This window comes from Trachemys scripta, chromosome 7 (genome assembly GCF_013100865.1).
Source record: "Trachemys scripta elegans isolate TJP31775 chromosome 7, CAS_Tse_1.0, whole genome shotgun sequence".
NCBI classification, from domain to species: domain Eukaryota; kingdom Metazoa; phylum Chordata; order Testudines; family Emydidae; genus Trachemys; species Trachemys scripta.
Window position 1 is genome coordinate 33,152,937 of NC_048304.1, and position 21,109 is coordinate 33,174,045.

General features: G+C 53.4%; 3 protein-coding genes across 9 annotated transcripts in view; 1 reads left to right on the forward strand and 2 right to left on the reverse strand.

Moving 5' to 3' along the window:
• SPTBN2 (spectrin beta, non-erythrocytic 2) overlaps positions 1-7,293 on the reverse strand; it is a 56,489-nt gene extending 49,196 nt beyond the window's left edge. For 2 of the 4 annotated variants that reach the window (XM_034775379.1, XM_034775378.1), the window contains exon 1: positions 7,048-7,293. The gene's annotated coding sequence lies outside the window, so the exon portion shown is untranslated. Of the gene's footprint in view, positions 1-2,954; positions 3,067-7,047 lie in introns of those variants that run through there. The other 2 variants (XM_034775381.1, XM_034775380.1) reach the window with 1 other exon arrangement.
• A 2,075-nt stretch (positions 7,294-9,368) lies between these two features.
• LOC117880671 (acylphosphatase-2-like) lies at positions 9,369-19,875 on the reverse strand. Of its 4 annotated transcripts, none has more exons than XM_034777037.1 (5): positions 19,766-19,875; positions 18,643-18,736; positions 16,462-16,478; positions 12,132-12,241; positions 9,369-9,975 (listed from the first exon to the last, which is right to left on the reverse strand). In XM_034777037.1, the coding sequence occupies exons 2-5, from the start codon at positions 18,695-18,697 to the stop codon at positions 9,861-9,863; spliced, it is 297 nt and encodes a 98-aa protein (XP_034632928.1). In that variant the 5' UTR covers positions 18,698-18,736; positions 19,766-19,875; the 3' UTR covers positions 9,369-9,860. The 4 variants fall into 4 exon arrangements, with proteins under 4 accessions (XP_034632928.1, XP_034632924.1, XP_034632925.1 ...); XM_034777033.1 differs by having other exon boundaries at positions 18,643-18,821; positions 19,766-19,854; XM_034777034.1 differs by lacking the exon at positions 16,462-16,478 and having other exon boundaries at positions 18,643-18,821; positions 19,766-19,854.
• Positions 10,667-21,109, forward strand: part of C7H11orf80 (chromosome 7 C11orf80 homolog) — a 60,610-nt gene continuing 50,167 nt past the window's right edge. The window contains exon 1 of the mRNA XM_034777038.1: positions 10,667-11,069. Within this exon, the coding sequence (XP_034632929.1) occupies positions 11,028-11,069 (42 nt within the window). The 5' untranslated portion in view covers positions 10,667-11,027. The remainder of the gene's footprint in view (positions 11,070-21,109) is intronic.

Below are 21,109 nucleotides of genomic sequence, written 5' to 3' on the forward strand. Positions count from 1 at the left end.
GGCCTAGCGAGTGTCTGGGGGGAACCCCTAGTGCTCCCCACCTGGCTTGGTCCAGCCTCCCTCTCAGGCCCTGGCCTAGCGAGTGTCTGGGGGGAATCCCCAGCACTGGCCAGTTGGGCCCAGCCTCCCCCATGGGCCCTGGCCTAGCGAGTGTCTGGGGGGAGCCCCCAGTGCCACGCAGCTGGACTCAGCCTCCCACAAAGGCCCCAGCCTAACAAACCTCTGAAGGGAGCCCCCATTACTGCCCGGCTGGGCCCAGCCTCCCCCACAGGCCTGGCCTAGCGAGCAACTGGCCCTGACCATACAGGTTCCAGTGCCATATTGCGGCAGCCCCACCCGCCCACACAGAGGACCCATGCCAAAGGCCAGCATCTCACAGCAGATCATCCCCAGATTATGCTGCTGATTGGGCGTCTTATTCTTAGCTGCACAGCCCCCAAGGAGGCTTATGCTCTTAAGGCTGCAGGATAAATAGCCCGACTCCCTGACAGCAGCCAGGCCAGCTCCCCAATAATGGCATCCTCCCCCCACAGCTGACGCCAATGCCAGACTGAGGTAATTACGCCAGCAAGTGTTCCTGCAAAATCCAATCAGCACTGCCATTGTTGGCACTGGCACTCAGGGACCAGACTTCCCAGAAACAAATGAGGGGAGACAGGAATTGGTCCCCTTTGTGCTGGATAAAGAGACCTCAAGGAGGATGTTTGTAGGAGAGGAAGCATGTGGCTAGAGCACTGGCCTGAGAGCTAGGTTCCCCAGCTCTGGGAGAGGAGTGGGGCCTAATGGCTTAAAGCCAGGGTAGTTGGAGAGGGTTGGGACTCCTGGGTTCTACTCTAGGCTCTTCCACAGCCCTGCTGTATAGTTTCATAGTATAAATATAGCAGTGGACCTGTTATGCCAGGTACTGCACACTCTGTACCTCAGTTTCCCCTCTCATCCTTGGTCTATTTAGATTGTATGCTCTTCAAGGCAGGGACTTCCACTGTTGATCTACTGCACCTGGCACAATGAGGGGCTTTGATCTCAACTGGGGATGCTGGGTATTACTTTAATAGTACCGATGATCCCTCACACAGACCTGAGATGCAGCCATCTCTGGGGTGGTGCATTGCCTCAGCTTGCACTGAGATGCAGCTGCCTGTGAGGTGGGTTCTTTAACCCTGAGACCAGCATCTCTTAACAGCCCCCTCACTCCCACACAATGTCCTCTCTTTGCTCCACTTCCCCCCCACGCCTTCATCTTTAGCCACCCCTCCCCTGTGACGTTTGAACCCTCTCCCGCAGCAGGCCCACTACTCCCCATGACCTCTGATCTCAAAACCCTTGGGGTCCTCTGCTCCCTCATTCCCCAGACAGAGGGCAGGAGGGGAGGGAATGAAAGTAGAGAGGAGATGTGTCTAGGTAGACAGCTGCTCCCACTCCCCTGCAGTAGCCAAAGTCTTACCCTACCCCATCATAGGCCCACTACTGCTGTACTGGGACACTGGTGTCAATAATATCAAAGAAAAGCGCCACCTATTTAGCCTCTACACCACTGACCAGCACTCCCCCCGCCCCTCCCATCACTGCATCAAGGCACTGGAGCCAGCACTGACTCCAAGGGGCGAGTATCCCTTACTGAGCCCCCACCCTGTCCCCTGCAGTACAGTGCCCCCAGTGCTGTACTGGGGTCAGCACTGACTGTGAGAGAAAAGTGCCCCCTACTGAACTCCCACTCCTCTTTCTGCAAACCACCCCCAGTACTGTATTGGCTCTGCTCCCCTGACTCTGTGACCAAAATAAAATAGCTTGCATCCCTACATTCAGGAATGGGTTGGTGCCACCCAGCCCAGTACCTCTAGGCTGAATTGGCAGCCTCACTCTTCGCCCCATGTTCTGTGCTAACATGCCCGGATCTCCATGGGGAAGTACAGTCACTGCATTAGCACAGTGGCACCTGCACATGGCTAATGCCACCATGAAGGCTTTGAACCACTCAGTCCCAGGCAGGCCCGATGATCTGGATTCAGCACCCAAGAGATTCCAGATTGTTCCCATCGCACCATTTGCATCAGTTCTTTCTGCATAAAACTCAGATTCCACTATTGACCCACTAGCCAGCACAACCCGTCCCCAAAATGCAGCACTGGCCCCTGCCATGTGGCACTAGCTGGCAGAGCCATCTTGCACGCACACACACACACGCCAAACATTTCAAAACAGGGGCTTGCAGTTCTGCCCCACAGTGCAAATTTCAGTTCCTGATTCAGGTGGCCAGATTTCCAAAAGAGCTTGGACCCAGCAGTTCCCAGTGTTGGCAATGGGCGCTCAGTGCCGGAGCACAGCACGACCAAAAACCAGACCACCCGTACAGAGATAGGCACACACCAAGACAGCTAGGCAGGGATAGAGACACAAATCTATGTACGCACACTGTGAAACACCCCAGCAGAGCTGCATACAGAGCCAGCTCCACATCCACACACATACAAACACTCACAGCCAGATATGCAGGCATGCAGAGACACATACCCCCAACAAATAAGGAGACAGGTACATCCACCCAGATACACAGAGGTACAAACACAGAGAGCTATTGCCAAACAAAGGCACCCAGAGACACACAAAGAGCCATGCACACACCAGAGGGAACCCAGCTCAATGCGCACACACACCCGGCATCTCAGCCCGGCTGCTCCCCCAGCCATTCCCCAAGGAGCATGCTGGCCTGCCTCTCCCTCCCCCACAGCCCGGCCTCGCGTCAGGCGCAGAGACCGGCTCTATCCTACATGCCCCTCACCTTCCAGGTGCCTACATCCGGGTGTCCCCCATCCCTGCCCCACCTGGGCATCCCCAGCCCGGCTCCCTCCCCCACCCCCAAACGCCAGGAGCAGCTGGGAACCCCTCTCCTCCTCCTGCTGCCAGGGATGCAGAGACAATAACAAGCCCCTCCATCTCCCAGGAGCCCAGCTCACCTCCCTCCGGGGGGCACCCAGGGCTCCTTCCCCTCGCCCGCGTCTAGATCCCACAGCAAGGGAGACCCCCAGCACCACGCGGGCAAGCTCGGGGACCGGCGGGGAAGGGCTGGCTGTGGCTGCTGGCTGCGGTGCTGTGAGCGCGTGGATCTGCGTGTGTGAGCGCGCGTCACCCGCAATAGGGAGCCGGCAGGGAAAAAAATCACAATAGCATCCTCTGGCGCCCACCGGGGCTCCCGCAGGACTCTGCCCCCCCGCCGCAGCCAGCCAGCTGGTCCTGCCACTGCCGGAGGAGGGGGGGGCGGTCGGGGGAGAGGACAAAAGGAAGGGGCTTTTCCCAGCTGCACAATGGGAGGGAGCGGGGAGGGAAGGCTGGACATGGGGCCTAGACAGGGATGGGTAAAAGCCATGTGGTGCTCATCCAGCACCCGGATGCAGCCACCTCTGGGGTGGGGGGGCTGTTTATACAGGAATCCGTTGCCTGGCACTGAGCTGCAGCTGCCCCAAGGGTAGGGGGTGGGGGCTATTTATACAGAGATCCATTGCCCCAGTGCTGAGATGAAGCCACCTCTGGAGTGGAAGCAGGGTCTGTTTAAACAGGAATCTTTCACCCCAGCCCTAGATGCAGCTGCCTCTGGGGTAGGGAGAGGAGCTTTTTAACAATATACAGTAATACAGTCACGCTATACAGCTGTTTAGAACAAGGGTGAAAGGGGAGGGTCCCAGGGGCAGTGACACTCTCAGTTCTTGGTATCTGTAATGATCCTAAATGGATCCTTGCTCCAGTCGACCTTCCCCACTCCTACCTAAAGGCCACAATCACAGCCAGCTCACCCCCTAGCACCATAGTACTATGGTACCGACTCAGAACACCCCCTCCTGGAGCACACTGCTCTCTATACGCCAGCAGTTCTCAAACTGTGGGTCAGGACCGCAAAGTGGGCCGTGAACCTGTTTTAATGGGGTCACCAGGACTGGCATTAGACTTGAGGGTCTGAGCCAAAGCCTGAGTCCCACTGCCAGGGGTAGAAGTCCAAGCCCTATCACCCAGGGCCAAAGCTTGAGATCGTCAGCACTGGGCATCGGGGCTCAGGTTACAGGCCCCCCGCTGGGGCTGAAGCCCTTGGGCTTTGACTTTGCCCCCAACCCCACTTAGGGAGACTGGACTTGGACACGCTCACGCTTCGGTCCCCTCTCCTGCGGTCGTGTAGTAATTTTTGTTGTCAGAGGGGGGTCGCAGGGCAATGAAGTTTGAGAACCCCTGCGTGTATGCAGTGACTGTCCTCAGCTGCACACCACAAAAGGAGGCTTAAAGTGGGTGCAAATGGCCCCCTAAGACTCCCACTCCCCTTGAAGGGAGCATCTGGCAATAGGGCTCCTAGCCACCCACCACAGTGTAAGGATGGAGTGCAGTGCACACTGGCTATTCTCTGCATCCACACCTCTATGGGACACAGAGGATAAAAGATCCCTTGCAACTGACACACTTGCAGATCTTCGGAATGCAAACCTGTGTTTAATGGTGCCTCACACCATATCTTACATGTTAGAAGGGCTTTTCACTATAAAGCCTATTTGAAAAGACTCCTCGCTGTGGGAATTACCCATCCTAGAGGCAGTTGCACCTGAGTGCTGGGTGAGGGTGTATAAACAGCCCCCACGCCCCTACCCCCTGGTATCTCAATGCTAGGCAAGGGATCCCTGTATAAATAGCCCTTGCACACTACCCCAGAGGTGCCTTCATCTCAGAGACAGGTGAGGGATCTCTGCATAAACATCCTCTCTGTCCCATCCCAAAGGCAGCTGCATCTTAGTACTGGGTGAAGGATCCCTGTAAAAAAACTCATTTTGTGAATTACACAAACCAGCTGTTTTCAAAGAAAAATAATCCCCTGTTGTTTGCAACCATCATATCCCCCATAGGTCATGAACAGGGCTTGACCCCATAACTTTCTGACTTGAGCATAGACGTTTGCCACCCGAGCTACAGGAGTAATTGCTGTATGAATTAGCCTCTAGAGTAGGGCTTGACATACACTTTGCCAGTGGGTTACACAACTCCATTGGTGTCCACACACCAAAGTTGTCGCTTTTTAACTACTCCATTCTAGTTAAAGAGATGCAACCCCTGTTAGTGTGGAAACGGTTATGATGGGATAAAGGTGGTTATCCTGGTATAGCTATTCCTGTACAGGAAGTGGAATAAGCTATCCCAGGATAAGACAGTTTTATATCAGTATAGCTGCTTCCACACTTGGGGTTGTCCTGGCATAACATATGGGTAAAAAAATCCACTCCCCAACCAAAATAGTTATACTGGGACAAAATCCATGTGTAGAGTAGCTCTCAGATAGCAGAAGGCTATTAGAACACTGCGTGCTAGCCCTGGGTCTGGGAGGGGAGTGAGCAAAGTATTTAGCAATTGGATAACCATGGCACATATATTTAGCACATTCATTGTAAAAGGCAGTGCAGCAGAGTGGCTCCAACACAGCTCTGAGGTGTTAGAGTGTGGGCTCCACTCCCAACTCCGCTTGAATTGACCTTGTGCAGCCTCTGTTAGATTCTGCAAAATGGAAGTGGGGGGCTAATATCTGAGTAATTAATAGTGGGGTGGAATGATGTCTTGGTCAGTAGTAAGGTCTGGGAAGTGCATGGAAATATAAAAAGCAACAAGCAAAGGGGAGATGTGAAGGCAGGAGCTTCTGGTTCCCCGCTCAGTGCACATTCCCCTTGGCTACAGGCTATGCAGTGGTGCCATCTGCTGTCTCTCAAACACATTGGGTAGCCTGATTGCATGGACTGAGTATATATTAGAGCAGCTCTGAGGCTTCTCTCATTTACACCCCAGGCAGAGACCTCATAAGCCCCCTTAAACCTTTCTCCTGTATCTGTGTTCTGAGAGCAGGATTGAAGGGAACAATCCAGCCCTGGGGAGACCCTCTCTGATAGACCCTGCACTCAGTTCTGATCTCTTCCCTTTGAGAAAGATTAGAGTGGGGCCTGGGGGTGGAAACCAGGACTCCTGGGTTCTATTCTGAGCCAGAATCATCACACTGTCAGCAACCTGTTCAACTGATATTGCCCATAACTGGGAATGGGCGATGCGGGATGGATCACTTGATTACCTGTTCTGTTCATTCCCTCTGAAGCACCTAGCACTGGCCACGGTCGGAAGACAGGACACTGGGCTAGACAGACCTTTGGTCTGACCCAGTATGGCCGTTCTTATGTTCCCCATCCATATTCCATGGCCCGCCTCTCATTTGCACCCCATAATAATCCCCCCCCAGGGTGAGTGCTCCTAGAGCCTGCAGTAGGTTACCTGACCTCCCTCTTGCCAATGTTCATTATGGGATACATCAGCATCTCCCTGCTGACTAGTAATGGAGCAGCCTGTTAGCGCAGCATAACCCAACAACATCACAACCTAACACGACTGGATGGCTCTGCTTAGAAGCCCGGGGCTGGAATAGCAGGGGACTGTGGACTGGGACTGGGGGGCTCAGCAGAGCCATGTGTGTTTGTGGGAACCCAGGACTGGGATTGCACCAGGGTGACTAGTCAGGACTGAGGGGCACTGGCAGAGGTTCCAGGGAGACCAGGGCTAGGATAACAGGGGGTTGCAGGTCAGGATTGAAGGGCACCGGCAGAGCTGTGTGCAGAAAGCCCATGTAGTGAGCAACTGGAGCCAATAGTACGAGCCCTCTCATCTGCCCTGTTTTCCTGGCACCCTGGGAGCAGTGACTGAGTGAGGCAGGGAGCTCTGACCCTGCCGGCTGCAGGCAGACACCCTGTCCTCCATCCTTCCCCAGATATATCATGTGGGTCCACTACAGTATCAAAGGCCGCTCATCCCCTCGCTCAGCACAGTCTCAGGCCCTGCCTTCAGACCCAGAAACCAGCTCCTGGAGATACCCCACTGCATCCATCCACTCATCCATCCCCTCCTTCTCTGCCCCACTTGGGCATCCGCAGCCCAGCTCCCCCCACCCCAGCACCATGGGTAGCTGGGATCACCTCCTCCCCTCCCGCTGCCAGGGATGCAGAGACAATAACGAGCCCCTCCATCCCCCAGGCTTGGCTCACATACCTGTGGGGGTGGCACCCAGGTCTCCTTTTTCCTCGCCGTGGGCAGATCTCACTGTTCAGGCAGCGTTTGGGTACTTGGAAGCTGGGGGGCTGCCAGTGGGGAGCTCTTTGTGAGTTTTAGGGCTGATCCGATGAGATCCGTATCACCTGTCCCTGATGGGGGTGCAAGCATCACATGTTGATCTTGGGTGAACCCCGGCGTTCAAGGGCTCAGCCCGAACAGAGCAGTCCTGGGCGGCAGAACGGTCCGGCTAGGAATGGCTGGAAAAACGCCCGCCTCCCAGCCACGAGGCACAGCCATTGGGCGCCTTCCCCGCATCAGTCACACACAGGGAGATAGGACTGGGAGACGATTGAGGGGGGGGGGTGATTGGGGGCTGGGCTGCCCCATCTCACCCAGGGAATCAGAGCACAGAATGAGGAAACCCCCACCCATTCCAGGAAATGGGCCCGATCCTGCTCTCATCAATCCTGGTGTATATCCAGAGTTGCCCAGTCAGGTGAGGACAGGATCCTGAGCTGAAGATTAATCCAGAGTGAGCCCTGCTTGGGTTTACACAAATGCCATGGCACAGTCAGGCCTCATCAGTTGGGAGTGAGAGGTCTGACCTGCCAGAAGCTGAGTGTGGGGCACCTCCCCAGGAGCAGTGCTCACATCCCAAGTGCCAGGAGCAGGGTTTGGCCAAAGAGATCCAGTTTGCATCCTTGCAATCCAGCTCCCTGGTGCTTAAAGGCATAAGAGGGAGTGCAGTGCAGCGGGCTGGGACCCAGCACTCATGGGTTTTCTTCCCACATCTGTCACTCACCTTGGTCAAGTCTCCACTCTCTTCCCCTCCCTGTGCCTGTTTCCCCTACTACCCTTTTTGTTTTCTACTGAGCTCTCAGGGGCAGGGAACGTCTCTCAGTGTGTGTCTGTGCAGGATCCGGCATGACAGGGTCCTGACCGCAGTCATGGTCTGTGCCGCACCCCACACAATGGAGGCCCCAGTCTCAGTTGACATCTGTGCAGTGCCTGGCACCATGAGCGCCCAATTTCAGTCGAGGTCTGTGTAATAGCTGGCACAACAGTGGCCCTGATCTCCGTTGGGATCTGTACAGCACCTGGCAGAGTGGAGGCCCCCAATCTGATCTGGGACTACCATATTACACATAACAATAAGAATATGTCATCACAGGCTCCAAACCGGTGAAGCCAGAGCTCTTGAGGAAGAAGGACTTTACCCAATTTGTGGAATGCCTTTTGTTTGTGTTAAAAACCCATTTAACTCAAAAACCAGCAAACACTTGGCAGAAAAGTGTACTCTGTTAATCACTTGGGCTCAAGTTTTCCAAAGTAACTCCTCATTTTGGTACCCAACTAGCCATGACTTAAAGGGCCTTGATTTTTGCTTCCCCGCTGAGCATCAGGCCCCTTTGAGGTGTCTCGAATTGGGCATTCCAAAGACTAAGCCCCCCAAAATGTCCAGTCACTTAGATCCAAGGCCAGACAGGACCATTAAATCATCTAGTCTGCCCCTCCTGCATAGCACAGGCAGAAGAATGTCCCCCAGATCCCCTGCATTGAGCCCAATCATTTGTGTTTGACTGAAGCATTTTCCAGAAAGGCAGCCAGCCTGGACTGGAGATGGAGACTCCACCCCTGCCCTTGGGAGTTTGTTCCAGTGGTTAATCACTCTCTCTGGCAAACATGTGTGCCTTTTTTCTCACTGGAATGTGTCTGGCAGTAGCTTGCAGCCACCGGCTCTTGTTCAGTCTTTCTTTCCCCATGAGGCTAAAGAACCCCCACCTCGTACCTGGCACCCTCTCCCCATGAAGGCCCTCAGGCACCATCATCAAGTCACATCTCAACCTTCTTTTTGATAAACTACAGAGACTGAGCTCCTTACATCTCTCGCTGTCAGACATTTTCTCCAACCCTTGAATCATTGTTGGGGCTCTTCTCTGCACCCTCTTACATTTCTCACCTTCCTTTTAAAAATGTGACCCCCAGAACTAGATGCAGTATTTCAGGCTCAGGCTCACCCCTGGGCAATCTCAGCCCATCTCTAATCTTCTACTGAGCCCATCACTGTGGGATGGGGTGGTTAGCACAGACCCTTCCTTCAGTGGCTCAGGGACAGCCCAAGCCACATTGCTGAGTCGCCTCCAGCCCAGAGAAAGGGGAAATGAGGCATGATGCTGCTATTTCTAGGTTAAAAAAACAAGTGAAAAACACTAAAAAAACAAACAAACAAAAAACACCATTACCTTTGGTTTTGTACTTTAAAATCCACCCAGGCTGACCCCACCCATCCAAGAAGCAAACACAAGAGCACAGCCATCAACCTTCTCGCTTTCTCAGGTCATCTTTACTGAGCCCCTCCGCAGAAATACACTATGCAGGTGGGAGGGCTATGGTGGAAGCACAGGCAGCATCCTCTTCACAGTGGGGGTGGATTAAATACTGTGGGGGGGCAGTACAGCCATTTGTATTAGTGCAAAGCAGGGGTGGGATGGGGCTCAGGTCACAGGATGGGACCTTATGCACAGAGCCAGGCATCAAATGTAGGGGTTTCAGGTGCTCTGTGGGTAGGGCCCCTGTTGGGGAATGGGAGTTTAGTGAGAGGCTGGCAAAGGAAGTCACAGGTCCATGTGGCGGGTGCCAGGCCCACACCCTGACGTCCGGGAGCAGCAGGGGAAGATATGCTCAATGGCCAGGTTGGGATGCAGGTGTCCTTGCGTTCCACCCCGGAGCTGCAGCCAGCCAGCAGAGGTCACTGTCATGTGGTTCCCCAAGGAAGGGGTAAGGGGTCGCTGTGGTCCTGGCCCCACCTCCTAGTACTTGGTGGTGAAATTTGGGAATTCCAGAGTGGAGATCTCCCTCTCATTGGAGAAGACAGCCCGGTCAATGTGGGACATGGGGCTCCCCACATTGCGCAGCCAGTTCTTCCTGTGCGGGTGGGGGGGAAGAGCATCCATAAGCATCCATAAGGAGAGCTCTGGCTCCCAGCCCCGCTGCTTTAACCACTGGATCCCACTCCATTCCCAGAGCCAGGGATGGAACCCCAGAGTCCTGGGTTGCAGCCTCCCCCGCTCCCAAAGCATTCCAGTTCCCTCCCAGAACCAGGAATAGAACCTAGGAGACACAGTCCCCCTGCTCTAATCATTAGACACCACTCCTTTCCCAGAGCTAGGGACAGAACCCAGGAGTCCTGGCTCCCTGTTTACACAACTGGCATTTTCCCAGCCATTATCCCACACAAACAGGTTCAGCCTGTAAAGTCCATGTGGAACCTGCCTTCTCTTTTATCTCCTTCCAGGACCTGAAGCAAAGATAGGGGAGACTAGTTGCTATGGACCCTGCCTTTCCCCCATTATCTCGTTCGTGAAAAGGGATGGGGGAATGAAGCAGACTGGCTGTTACAGAAGCAGCCCCAATTTGTTCAAGCCCTGAAGGTGGTGGAAATGGGGGGAGACTGGTTTCTATGGAAACTGTTCCACTTCTCTCTCTGTCTCCAAATGTTGAAGGTGATGGAAGGGGGACTTGTTGCTATGGAAACTGCCTCTGGTTGTCATATCTCTGAAGGTGACGGAGCCGTTGCTACGGAAGTTGCCCCGCCTGCCCTTCCCGGTTGCCACGGGTGATGGGGGATGGGCAAGCAGGTTTCTACGGCCCCTGAAGAGAGAAATTAATCAGGCAAATTCTCTGTCTCTTCCGGAGGGGACGCTAATTGGGGCTGAGCCAAGGCCCACATTTTCCAGCCACTGATTGGCTAGGGCAGCAGCACCGAGGGAACTGCCCTAGTTAGAGGCAGGAGGGTTTCAAATGGGGAATGTGACAGTCTATGATTCCGCTGCCTGGGCCTAGGGTTTAACCCCTTCCCTCCTGCAGGGGAGGGGATCAAACTTGCTCCCCACTGCAGTCTGGCATACACCTTGGACTTGCAGATCACTGGAGGCGCCAGAGATAACATAGGTCTTTGGAAGCGGCTTTGTTCCTGCATGAAGGGATGTTCCCCACCTTGGAGATCTCAGGAATGTCAGGTCAGCTCTCGGGATTGGGCACTTTCACAGCCCTTCTTAGACAGGCAGCGTGGCCCAGTGGACGGGATGCTGGGACTTAGGATTCCTGGGTTCTATTCCCAGTACTGCCACTGACCTTGGACAAGCCCCTTCCCCAATCTGTGCCTGTTTCCACTGCCACCATTTGTCTGTTTAAACTGAAGTGTGTGTGTGTGTGTGTGTGGGGGGAGTTAACTGTCTATGCAGCACCCTGCACAATGGGGCCCCAATCTCAGTCAGGGGGTCTTTCCGGCACCTAGTATAACGGGACCCCGATCTCAGTTTGGGGGCCTGTGCAATGCTGGTACAAGGGTCTGTGTGGCTTCCAGTACAACAGGGCTCCGTTCTCAATCAGGGATCTGTGCGATGCCTAGTACAACAGGGCTCCGATCTCAGTTAGGGGGTCTGCGCAGCGCCCATAACAAACAGGGACCTGATCTCAGTCAGGGGGTCTGTGCAATGCCCAGCACAACGGTCTGCGTGGCTCCCAGTACAACGGGGGTCTGATCTCAGTCAGGAGGGCATGTGCTGCACCCAGCACAACAGAGAAGACCCTCAGTTAGGAGGGTCTGTGCAATGCCAGGCATGAGGCGTCCTCATCTCAGTCAAGGGAGGTCTGGGCAGCACTTGGTGTGATGGGGGACTTGATCTCAGCTGGATGCAGGTGTGCCGCACCTGGCACAGTGGGGAACCCGATCTACATAGAGAAGCTGACTGGTGGGTGGGTGGAAAAGGCTGGGAGTTCTTCGGGTGGGACAGGTGCTCAGCTATGCTACAAAGGGCTTTCAACACTTGCAGCTTGTGTTTGATGTACACGGGTGAAGGAAGAGCTGGGGGAACACAAAGAGGATTCTTTTCCGTATCTCTCTACATCCTGGGAACCTTTTCCTTCTCTTTACGCTGGAGTGATACCAGCTCCCCAACCCCGAGCCTGGCAGCTATTCACACCCCCACCCCACCCAGCTCTGATACCCAGAAGGGTGAGCACCACCCACGTTTAACGCTGAACCAACTGGTGAGCTAGGAAGCCGGGCTTATACTTACATGATCTCAATCTTCTCCTTGGGCCCTTGCACCTGCCCAGTCACAGTCCCATAGGGGGTGTTCTTCACCCAGCCGACCACCCCTAGCTTCTTGCCCTGGTCTTCTGTGTACTGGAGAGGAAGAGACAGGGTTATCGAGGCCTTGCGGGAGCCAACGGAATGGGCATTTGCCTCAGTCCCTGGCATACAGCCTCTCCCACCCTGTGGACTGATCTCTGAATGGCAAAGCCTGGGCTGTGCACCGCCACCATGTAGCTCCCAGCATAACCGTGTGGAAGTGCAACTCTGAGGGGAAGGATTCCATCATCATCAGGTCTGCGTGGGGGAGCTTCCACCCCAGAGAGGGTGGAACAAGCTTGGTTTTCTCCCTGCCTCCTGCAAGGCTTCCAGCTTTTCATATGCCTTTGCAGAGAGGTAACCACATTCCTGTCTTGGCTTGGGTATCAGCTGCCAGCCAGGGGAACCAGCGGGAGGAGGAACAGTCAGCATTAGACAGGGCACTCCCTACAAGTTAATCACTTCACAACTGCCTGTCCTAAGTGCCTGTCCTGGAGCCTCATTGTGATTATCCATCTACTGCCTCGATTCAGTCCCTATAGACAGATAAACCAGCCTCCTATGAGCTGATAAACAGGTGGAGGGGTGTGTATGGAGATAGATAGATCACTAAATAGACTAGGGGGGGGTGTATGGAGAGAGAGAGAGGGGATGGATGGATGGACGGCTAGAGACAGAGAGAATCTAAAATTACTAGAATCTAGGGAGATAGCTGGATGCAGTAGATAGAGCCGAATATTAGGAGAAAGGTAGCTAGAGCAGGCCAGGAGGATCGAGAGAGCACAGTGTCTGAGATCTATGATGATAGCTGGATCACAGAGGAGTGCTAACTATGCCAGAGTTCAATCAAACCAAATTGTCATGTTAAGAGCCGACATTTCAAAGTGCTCTAAAATCCACACGCACACCAAGTCTGGAAAATTGTTATGCCCCATCAGGCTTGTCCCCCAAAACTGAGCTCATCCAATCAGCATGGACCAATCAGCTTGGGCCCAGCAGTCAGTTCAAGGTTCAGGAAGCAACATTAACATTATGAGAGAGTCTTTTGGGCAATATAAATTGTGATCCAGCATGGATGCACACCAGAGAAAGGGATTTGCAGGTACATCATCAAGAGGCATGGGGCCATTCCTCCCTTTTAAAGCTATTGTCTCAGGCTCTCTGCAGAATCAGGCAGACATTGCTGCGTCAGTTACACTCAGGGAAATTCCCCCTCAGACCTGTTGTCTTCTCAGACTCTGGCAGATTCTCCTGCAGTGGCTACATCTCGGGCATGTTTTGAAGCTTGCCTTTCCAACAGGAGCATCAGAAACTTTCTTTTTTTCTTTTTATGGCCCTGAGATTCCACTGCAATCAGATGGCTCCAGTATCTGGAGCCCAACGCACAACCCTCTATGCACCTATGCCTGCATCTGGCCCTGATTCTACACAGTGAGGCCACCCAGTCACGTTGCAGGATCCCAAGTTTCAGGGCAAGAATTAGGCTGGCTGGCTGTATTCATGGAGCTAATAGAGGAGGTATCTGAGCCTCAAGCTATTATCTTTGGAAAATCATGGGAGACGGGAGAGATTCCAGAAGACTGGAAAAGGGAAAATATAGTGCCCATCTATAAAAAGGGAAATAAAACAACCCAGGAAACTACAAACCAGTTAGTTTAACTTCTGTGCCAGGGAAGATAATGTAGCAAGTAATTAAGGAAATCATCTGCAAACACTTGGAAGGTGGTAAGGTGATAGGGAACAGCCAGCATGGATTTGTAAAGAACAAATCATGTCAAACCAATCTGATAGCTTTCTTCGATAGGATAACAAGTCTTGTGGATAAGGGAGAAGCTGTGGATGTGGTATACCTAGACTTTAGTAAGGCATTTGATACGGTCTCGCATGATATTCTTATCGATAAACTAGGCAAATACAATTTAGATGGGGCTACTATAAGGTGGGTGCATAACTGGCCGGATAACCGTACTCAGAGAGTTGTTATTAATGGTTCCCAATCCTGCTGGAAAAGCATAACGAGTGGGGTTCCACAGGGGTCTGTTTTGGGACCGGCTCTGTTCAATATCTTCATTAACAACTTAGATATTGGCATAGAAAGTACGCTTATTAAGTTTGCAGATGATACCAAACTGGGAGGGATTGCAACTGCTTTGGAGGACAGGGTCATAATTCAAAATGATCTGGACAAATTGGAGAAATGGTCTGAGTTAAACAGGATGAAGTTTAACAAAGACAAATGCAAAGTGCTCCACTTAGGAAAAAAAAATCAGTTTCACACATACAGAATGGGAAGAGACTGTCTAGGAAGGAGTATGGCAGAAAGGGATCTAGGGGTTATAGTGGACCACAAGCTAAATATGAGTCAACAGTGTGATGCTGTTGCAAAAAAAGCAAACATGATTCTGGGATGTATTAACAGGTGTGTTGTGAGCAAGACACGAGAAGTCATTCTTCCGCTCTACTCTGCTCTGGTTAGGCCTCAGCTGGAGTATTGTGTCCAGTTCAGGGCACCGCATTTCAAGAAAGATGTGGAGAAATTGGAAAGGGTCCAGAGAAGAGCAACAAGAATGATTAAAGGTCTTGAGAACATGACCTATGAAGGAAGGCTGAAAGAATTGGGTTTGTTTAGTTTGGAAAAGAGAAGACTGAGAGGGGACATGTTAGCAGTTTTCAGGTATCTAAAAGGGTGTCATAAGGAGGAGGGAGAAAACTTGTTCACCTTAGCCTCTAAGGATAGAACAAGAAGCAATGGGCTTAAACTGCAGCAAGGGAGGCCTAGGTTGGACATCAGGAAAAAGTTCCTAACTGTCAGGGTGGTTAAACACTGGAATAAATTGCCTAGGAAGGTTGTGGAATCTCCATCTCTGGAGATATTTAAGAGTAGGTTAGATAAATGTCTATCAGGGATGGTCTAGACAGTATTTGGTCCTGCCATGCAGGCAGGGGACTGGACTCGATGACCTCTCGAAGGCCCTTCCAGTCCTAGAATCTATGGCTCTGATCAGCCCTGCTTCAAAAAGGAAGAGGGTTGGGCTTACAGGCAGTATGGATTTGGCTCCATCCACCTGATCCACACTTCAGTTATACCCACTGGCCTTTTCTCTAGTAAATATTGGAAAGAGATTAGAGATTTGCTTCGTTGTGTACACAGATTAGAATAATTCCCTTTCCCCATATTTGCGCCACCACCACACATATGGTTTTTTTTAAAATGGTAAATGGCTCAAAAACCTTCCTTCCTTAACCTGGCATCTCATCCAAAATGCTATTTATTATCATTAATATTTTGAAAAAGAGATGGAAGGTGATAGATTGAAAGAGACTCTTCACTGTTTGATAGGGGTGCAGCAAATGACTGCATAGGATTGGATCATAACAGGGGCCCATGTTGCCCAGTATCCCATCTCCAGCAGCAGCCCAGTCCCTGCGGCTCTGAGGAAGCTGCAAGATCTCTGTTCCCAGGGGAAATTCCTTCCTGACCCCAACAGTTATAAATTGGCTCATGCCCTGAAGCATGTGGGTTTAAATCTCTCTCAGACTCTTGTCTCTTAGTTAGTATTTACTATATTAACTCTGGATGTTCTCATTACACATGGCCAGTCCTTTTGTGAACCCTGCTCAGCTCTAGACTTCAATAAGATCAAGTAGCAGTGAGTTCCATAGTCTAACCATGCACTGAATGAAAAAGTCTTTCCAAGGGAGGTCTGCACCAGCCAAACTCAGTGCCCAGGGGGAGGCAAGGTAGCCGGCGGAGGGAGGTCCAGCACTTGTTTTCACTGCACTAAGCTCCTGAGAAACCACACCGGGGCCTTTCAAAACTTCTCGTAGCGTGGGTTGCTGGCCATCGAGGTGCGCATGCTGATAAGTCAGGGAGTTCTCCTCTCCCTGCACATGATGCTCTGTCACCAGAGACCTTTCTCCTCTAAACTGCCCCCTGCATCTGCAGGCCCAAGACTTCATCTGGTCCCCTTCTGCCTTGGACCGTCCTCTCCAGCAAGCAGCTCCAGATGTTGGCTACCATCTCCAATATTACTGCTGGCCTGGAGGCCCTGATAGCAGCTCCTGTTTGGTAACACAGGCCCTTAGGGCATCCAACTAGGTTGGCTCCTCCTCCCTGCCTGCAGCTGCCTCACCCTGGCTTGGGAAGGAGAGTCTGGACTAGGGGCATTTGGGAGTCAAGAGACAGTGCCATGCGACCCAGCATGCTGTCCCCTCCGATGGGCTGTGCTCTAAAAGCTGGCTCCCCCCACGCCCGCTTACACACCCCCCCTTACCTTTCTAAAGAAGACACCTGGCGGGAAGAAAGAAAAGATGAGTCAGTTGCAAATAGACAGCAAATGCTGGGCATTAAATGCCAGCTCTGCTTCTTAATCATGTAGGAATCGCCAGCTTGGACCAGGTCAGGAACCATCTATCCTGGGATCCTGGCACTGGCCAGCACCAGCTGCTCAGAGGAAAGTGCAGAAAACCCTGCCGTGCTGAAATAACCTGCCTCCTGGGGAAGTCCCCGCCTGACCCTTCATTAGCTCATGCCCTGGAGTATGATGGTGTCTGTCCTTGCCACAGCCTTGTTTGGTTTGTAAGATTTACTGCTCTAACTCTGGATATTCCTGTTATCCACAGGAACATCCTATCCTTGTTTGGCTTCTGCTCAGTGCTTTAGCTCCTGTGGCAATGAGTTCCAAAGGTGCCCAATGAGCCCACAACTCCACAGCATGTGAAATTTACTTCAGCATCTGAGGTATGAATGGAAATGAAACAGTAGGCCAGCGGCAGGCAAACTTTTTGGCCTGAGGGTTGCATCGGGTTTCCAAAATTGTATGGAGGGCCAGTTAGCGGAGGCTGTGCCTCCCCAAACAGCCAGGCGTGGTCCGGCCCTGCCCCCTATCCGACCCCTCCTGCTTCTCACCCCCTGATGGTCCCCCGGGACTCCTGCCCCATCCAACCCCCCCGTTCCCTGTCCCCTGACAGCCCCCAGAATCCCCGACCCTGACTGCCCCATGCCACCCTATCCAACTCTTCCTTTCATTCCTGACTGCTCCCCCAGGACCTCTGCCCCATCCAACCACCTCTTCTCCCTGTCCCCTGACCACCCCCAGAACCCATGCCCCTGACTGCCCCCTGCCGCCCCATCCAACCACCCCTTCCTGACTGCCCCCCTGGAACCCCTGCCCCCATGTTCCCCACCCTCTGACTGCTCCAACCCCTATCCACACCCCCGCCCCCTGACGACCACCCCGAACTCCCCTGCCCTCTATCCAACCTCCCCTGCTCCCTGCCCCCTTACCATGCTGCCTGGAGCACTGGTGGCTGGCAACGCTACAGCCACGCCGCCCGGTTGGAGCCAGCCACGCCACCGTGCAGCACAGAGTACCGGGTCAGGCCCCGGCTCTGCAGCTGCGCTGCCCCAGGAGCTTGCAGCCCACTGCCCAGAGCATTGCAGCGGGGTGAACTGAGGCTGCGGAGGAGGGGGAACAGGAGGTGAGGGGCCGGGGGCTAGCCTCCTGGGCAGGAGCTCAGGGGCCAGGCAGGAAGGTCCCAGGGGCCGTAGTTTGCCTACCTCTGCACTAGGCCCTGGCATCATCTAATTTACACCAAGGCTCAGTCCAGGTGTAAAGAAAACTCCATCAGTTCTGAGGCCAGGAGTGACTATTGTGATCATTCAGTCGGACCGCCTACAGCACCCAGGTCCCAGAACCTCACACAGTGTTTCCTGCATCCGGCTAAGACATGAATGGACTCACAGCATCCAATGTATCAGTGAAGCACAGTGAGTTGCCAAAGGCTGCCCACCAAATCAGTGGCAGAGCTAGGAAGAAAACGCTAGAATCTGGACTACCAATCCTGTGATTCAGTCATGACACTTTTCTCCCTCCCAGAGCAAAGAATAGAACCCAGGAGTCCTGACTCCAATCTCCCCTGCTCTAACCACTAGACCCTGCTCCTTTCCCAAGAGCTGGGTCTAGAACCCAGAAATCCTGACTCTTAGCCCCTGCGCTCCTGCTTCAACCCACTAGACGCCACTCCTTCCTGCCTGAAAGAGCTTTATTGAGGGGTTTTACAATGTGCAATGGATGAAATCTCTGTTTTCTTCTACTGAGGGGCCCCAATCTCAGAATAGTAGCCCAGGTGAGGTCTGCCCAGAGCTGGACAGAGGGAGACAACCTCACTCCCATGCTGAGAAATATCTCTACAAAACATCGCTCAAGATGACATGTCTGGAATTGCTCCCTGTTCCCTATCCCTGGGGAACTGGCTTTAATCAGCTCAGTTGGGGCTCACTGAAACCCTCCCAGCCCTGCTGCATGGTAGCAGCTGTCCTGCTGTAGTGAGATTTACTCTCCTTTCATGGGTTATTTGCAGCATCCCTGGCTAGAGCCAGCAGGAGAACGATCCTCTCCATTTGCAACAAAGTCAGTGCAGCCGGGCAACAGTGCAAAATGCAACACACTTACCTTGTACGTCCCCATAGACCTCATAATCCAGGGCCCAGAGTCCTGAGGAAGCCATGGCACGGCATGGGCTAGTGCGGTGGGCTGCAGATGGGAGCTGGTGGGAGTGAACAAGGGTTTGCAGCACAGCGTGTTATGTGATCTGCTGCAGGCAGCTCCGTCTGCCTGTTACTAAATTGAGCCTTTTGGATGGAGGCAGCATGGTGAGGAAGGAGCAGGCCAAGCCACCCCCACCCCTGCACCCAGCCCTCTCCCACTGCACTCACAAGCCCCACAGCCAACCCCTCCTCCTTCAGGCTCAGCCCCCTCTGCCTGGCTTTCCCCCTCCCAGCTCCCTTACTTCCATGCTATGGGAACCCCCTATCCCAACTCCCAGCTACCTCCCACTCACCCCAGTGCTAACCTTCCCTCCCAAATACCCAACACCAGTATTGGGATAGGGCACTGGACTGACATTTGGGAGCCTTGGGTTGGCCACTGGTCTGCTCGGTGATCTTAGACAAGTCACTTCCCCTCCCGGTGCCTCAGTTTCACCGTCTGTAAAGCGAGGCTAATGATACTGCCTCCTTTATAAAACACTATATAAGAGCTAATGCTCAGTGCAGGGGTAAACCCCTCCTGTAACATCCCAGCAGCAACCTCCCACCCCAGTGCCAACCCTATCCCAGCTACTTCAGACCTGTCCCCCCCCCCATCTCTATTACCCTTGGAAAGCAGGGAGGGTTGGGCCAATTTGGGGGGGGGGAATGTGTGTGCGTGTCGAGCCGGGTGTGTGTGTTATTGGGTCTGGGGGTAGAGCTGGGAGTTAGGGTCTGGAGTAGAATAAATTGGGGGTTGGTCCTGCAGACTGTGAAGTATGGGAGCAAGACTGGGGGGTAGCTGAGGGCTGGGACATGGGGGTTCAGTGAAGGGCTGGGATGGGGGGGATTCAGCGGGGGAGCAGGCGCTGGATGAGGCCAGGTGATCAGTCCTGGATGGTTGGATCTGGGGTTAGGGGAGCGAGGGCTGTCTGCGAGGGGTCTGGCTATGGGGCTGCGCTGTGGGGTTTTCAGGAGGGGTCGGAGCTGTCTGCGAGGGGACACGGGTGGGACTGGGAAGCTGTCTCTGGATGGGGGGGGGGGCAGACCTGGATGGCTGGACCGGGGGGCGGCGGGGGGCTGCGAGACAGTTGGAGGCGTAGGACTGTCGGCGCGCGCTCCCGCGCGGAAGGAGATGATCGGCGCGCGCTCCCGCGGCTCCCTTGGGCGGGAATGAGCGTTACTAGGACGAGACGGCGTAATGGAGGGAGCGGATACGCGCACGGTGCGGGCAGGGGGGGGAGTGATGTGAGGCTAAGTTGAGAGGGTCAGGCGGGGGCGCTGGGGGTGGATGGGTCCTTTGGGGGCTCAGCTGTGGGAATGAGGGGATCAGTTAGGTTGCTGGGGACACGGGGGATCAGTGGGGGTCAGGGATGTCACTTTGGGGGATGGGGTGTGAGGAGGGTGCCAGGGGGTGGAGGCATTTCTCCCATTGGCTTTGAGGGCAGGTCCCTAGTATAGGCCTCCCTCTCTGTGTGCGTGTGTGGGGGGGTATATCTTCTCTGGTATTAGGATCTAGAAAGGTCTCCCATTCCTCTCCACCACTGGACCTCAACCTGCACCCCCCCAGCACGCACAACTCCATCACCCCTGTGAGCAGTTACCCTCCTACTCACACATCACCCCCCCCCAGGCCCTTGTACTAGCCTCACTGCCCTAGCCACCTAAATCCATCCCCCCTCCTTCACCCCCCAATCTGTGCCCTGCTTTACTGCACCATCATCCTCTGGCTCACTGGCCTTGATGGTGACCATGACATGGCCCACTGACCCGTCCAGTCTCCTTCGGCCTGGCCAGGCTGGACATTATACACTCACTGGCTGCTTTTTTGTTTTGTTTTGTTTTTAACAGACAACTTTTCTAAGTGCTTTAAAATCCACATGCTTATTTGGGTTGTCTTGAAATTTTCTGTTCCTCATGAGTGCCTAGGATTTGGTTAGTGGTCCCAATTTGGGGTCATGTGAATGAGGAGTTACTGACATAAATTCCCTCCATAAAAATCATGTGGTATCAAAAATCTCTGATTCTTATGTTTTTCCACATACCTGAGGCGATGTGTTCAGATATTTTGGTGATGGAGCCATAGAACTACCTTAGCCATCTAGAGAAGTGCTCAGGGCTTTCTGAAAAATCAGGTGTCTTAAGCTCAGCATGTCAAACATTAAGGCATCCGAGCTCATTAGTAAAACAAACATTACAGAGGCCTGGACAGACCATAACACTCATCCTGAGGCTGATGTAGAGGTGGCAGCTTCCAGAATGGAGGACTGTGCTGGTGCAACAGCTTCGCAAAGCAACAAGGGACATAGAAAACTCTCCAGTTTATTATTATTAACGTGACAGTAGCTCTTAGACATCCCAGCTGAGATCAGGATGCCATTGGGCTAGGCATG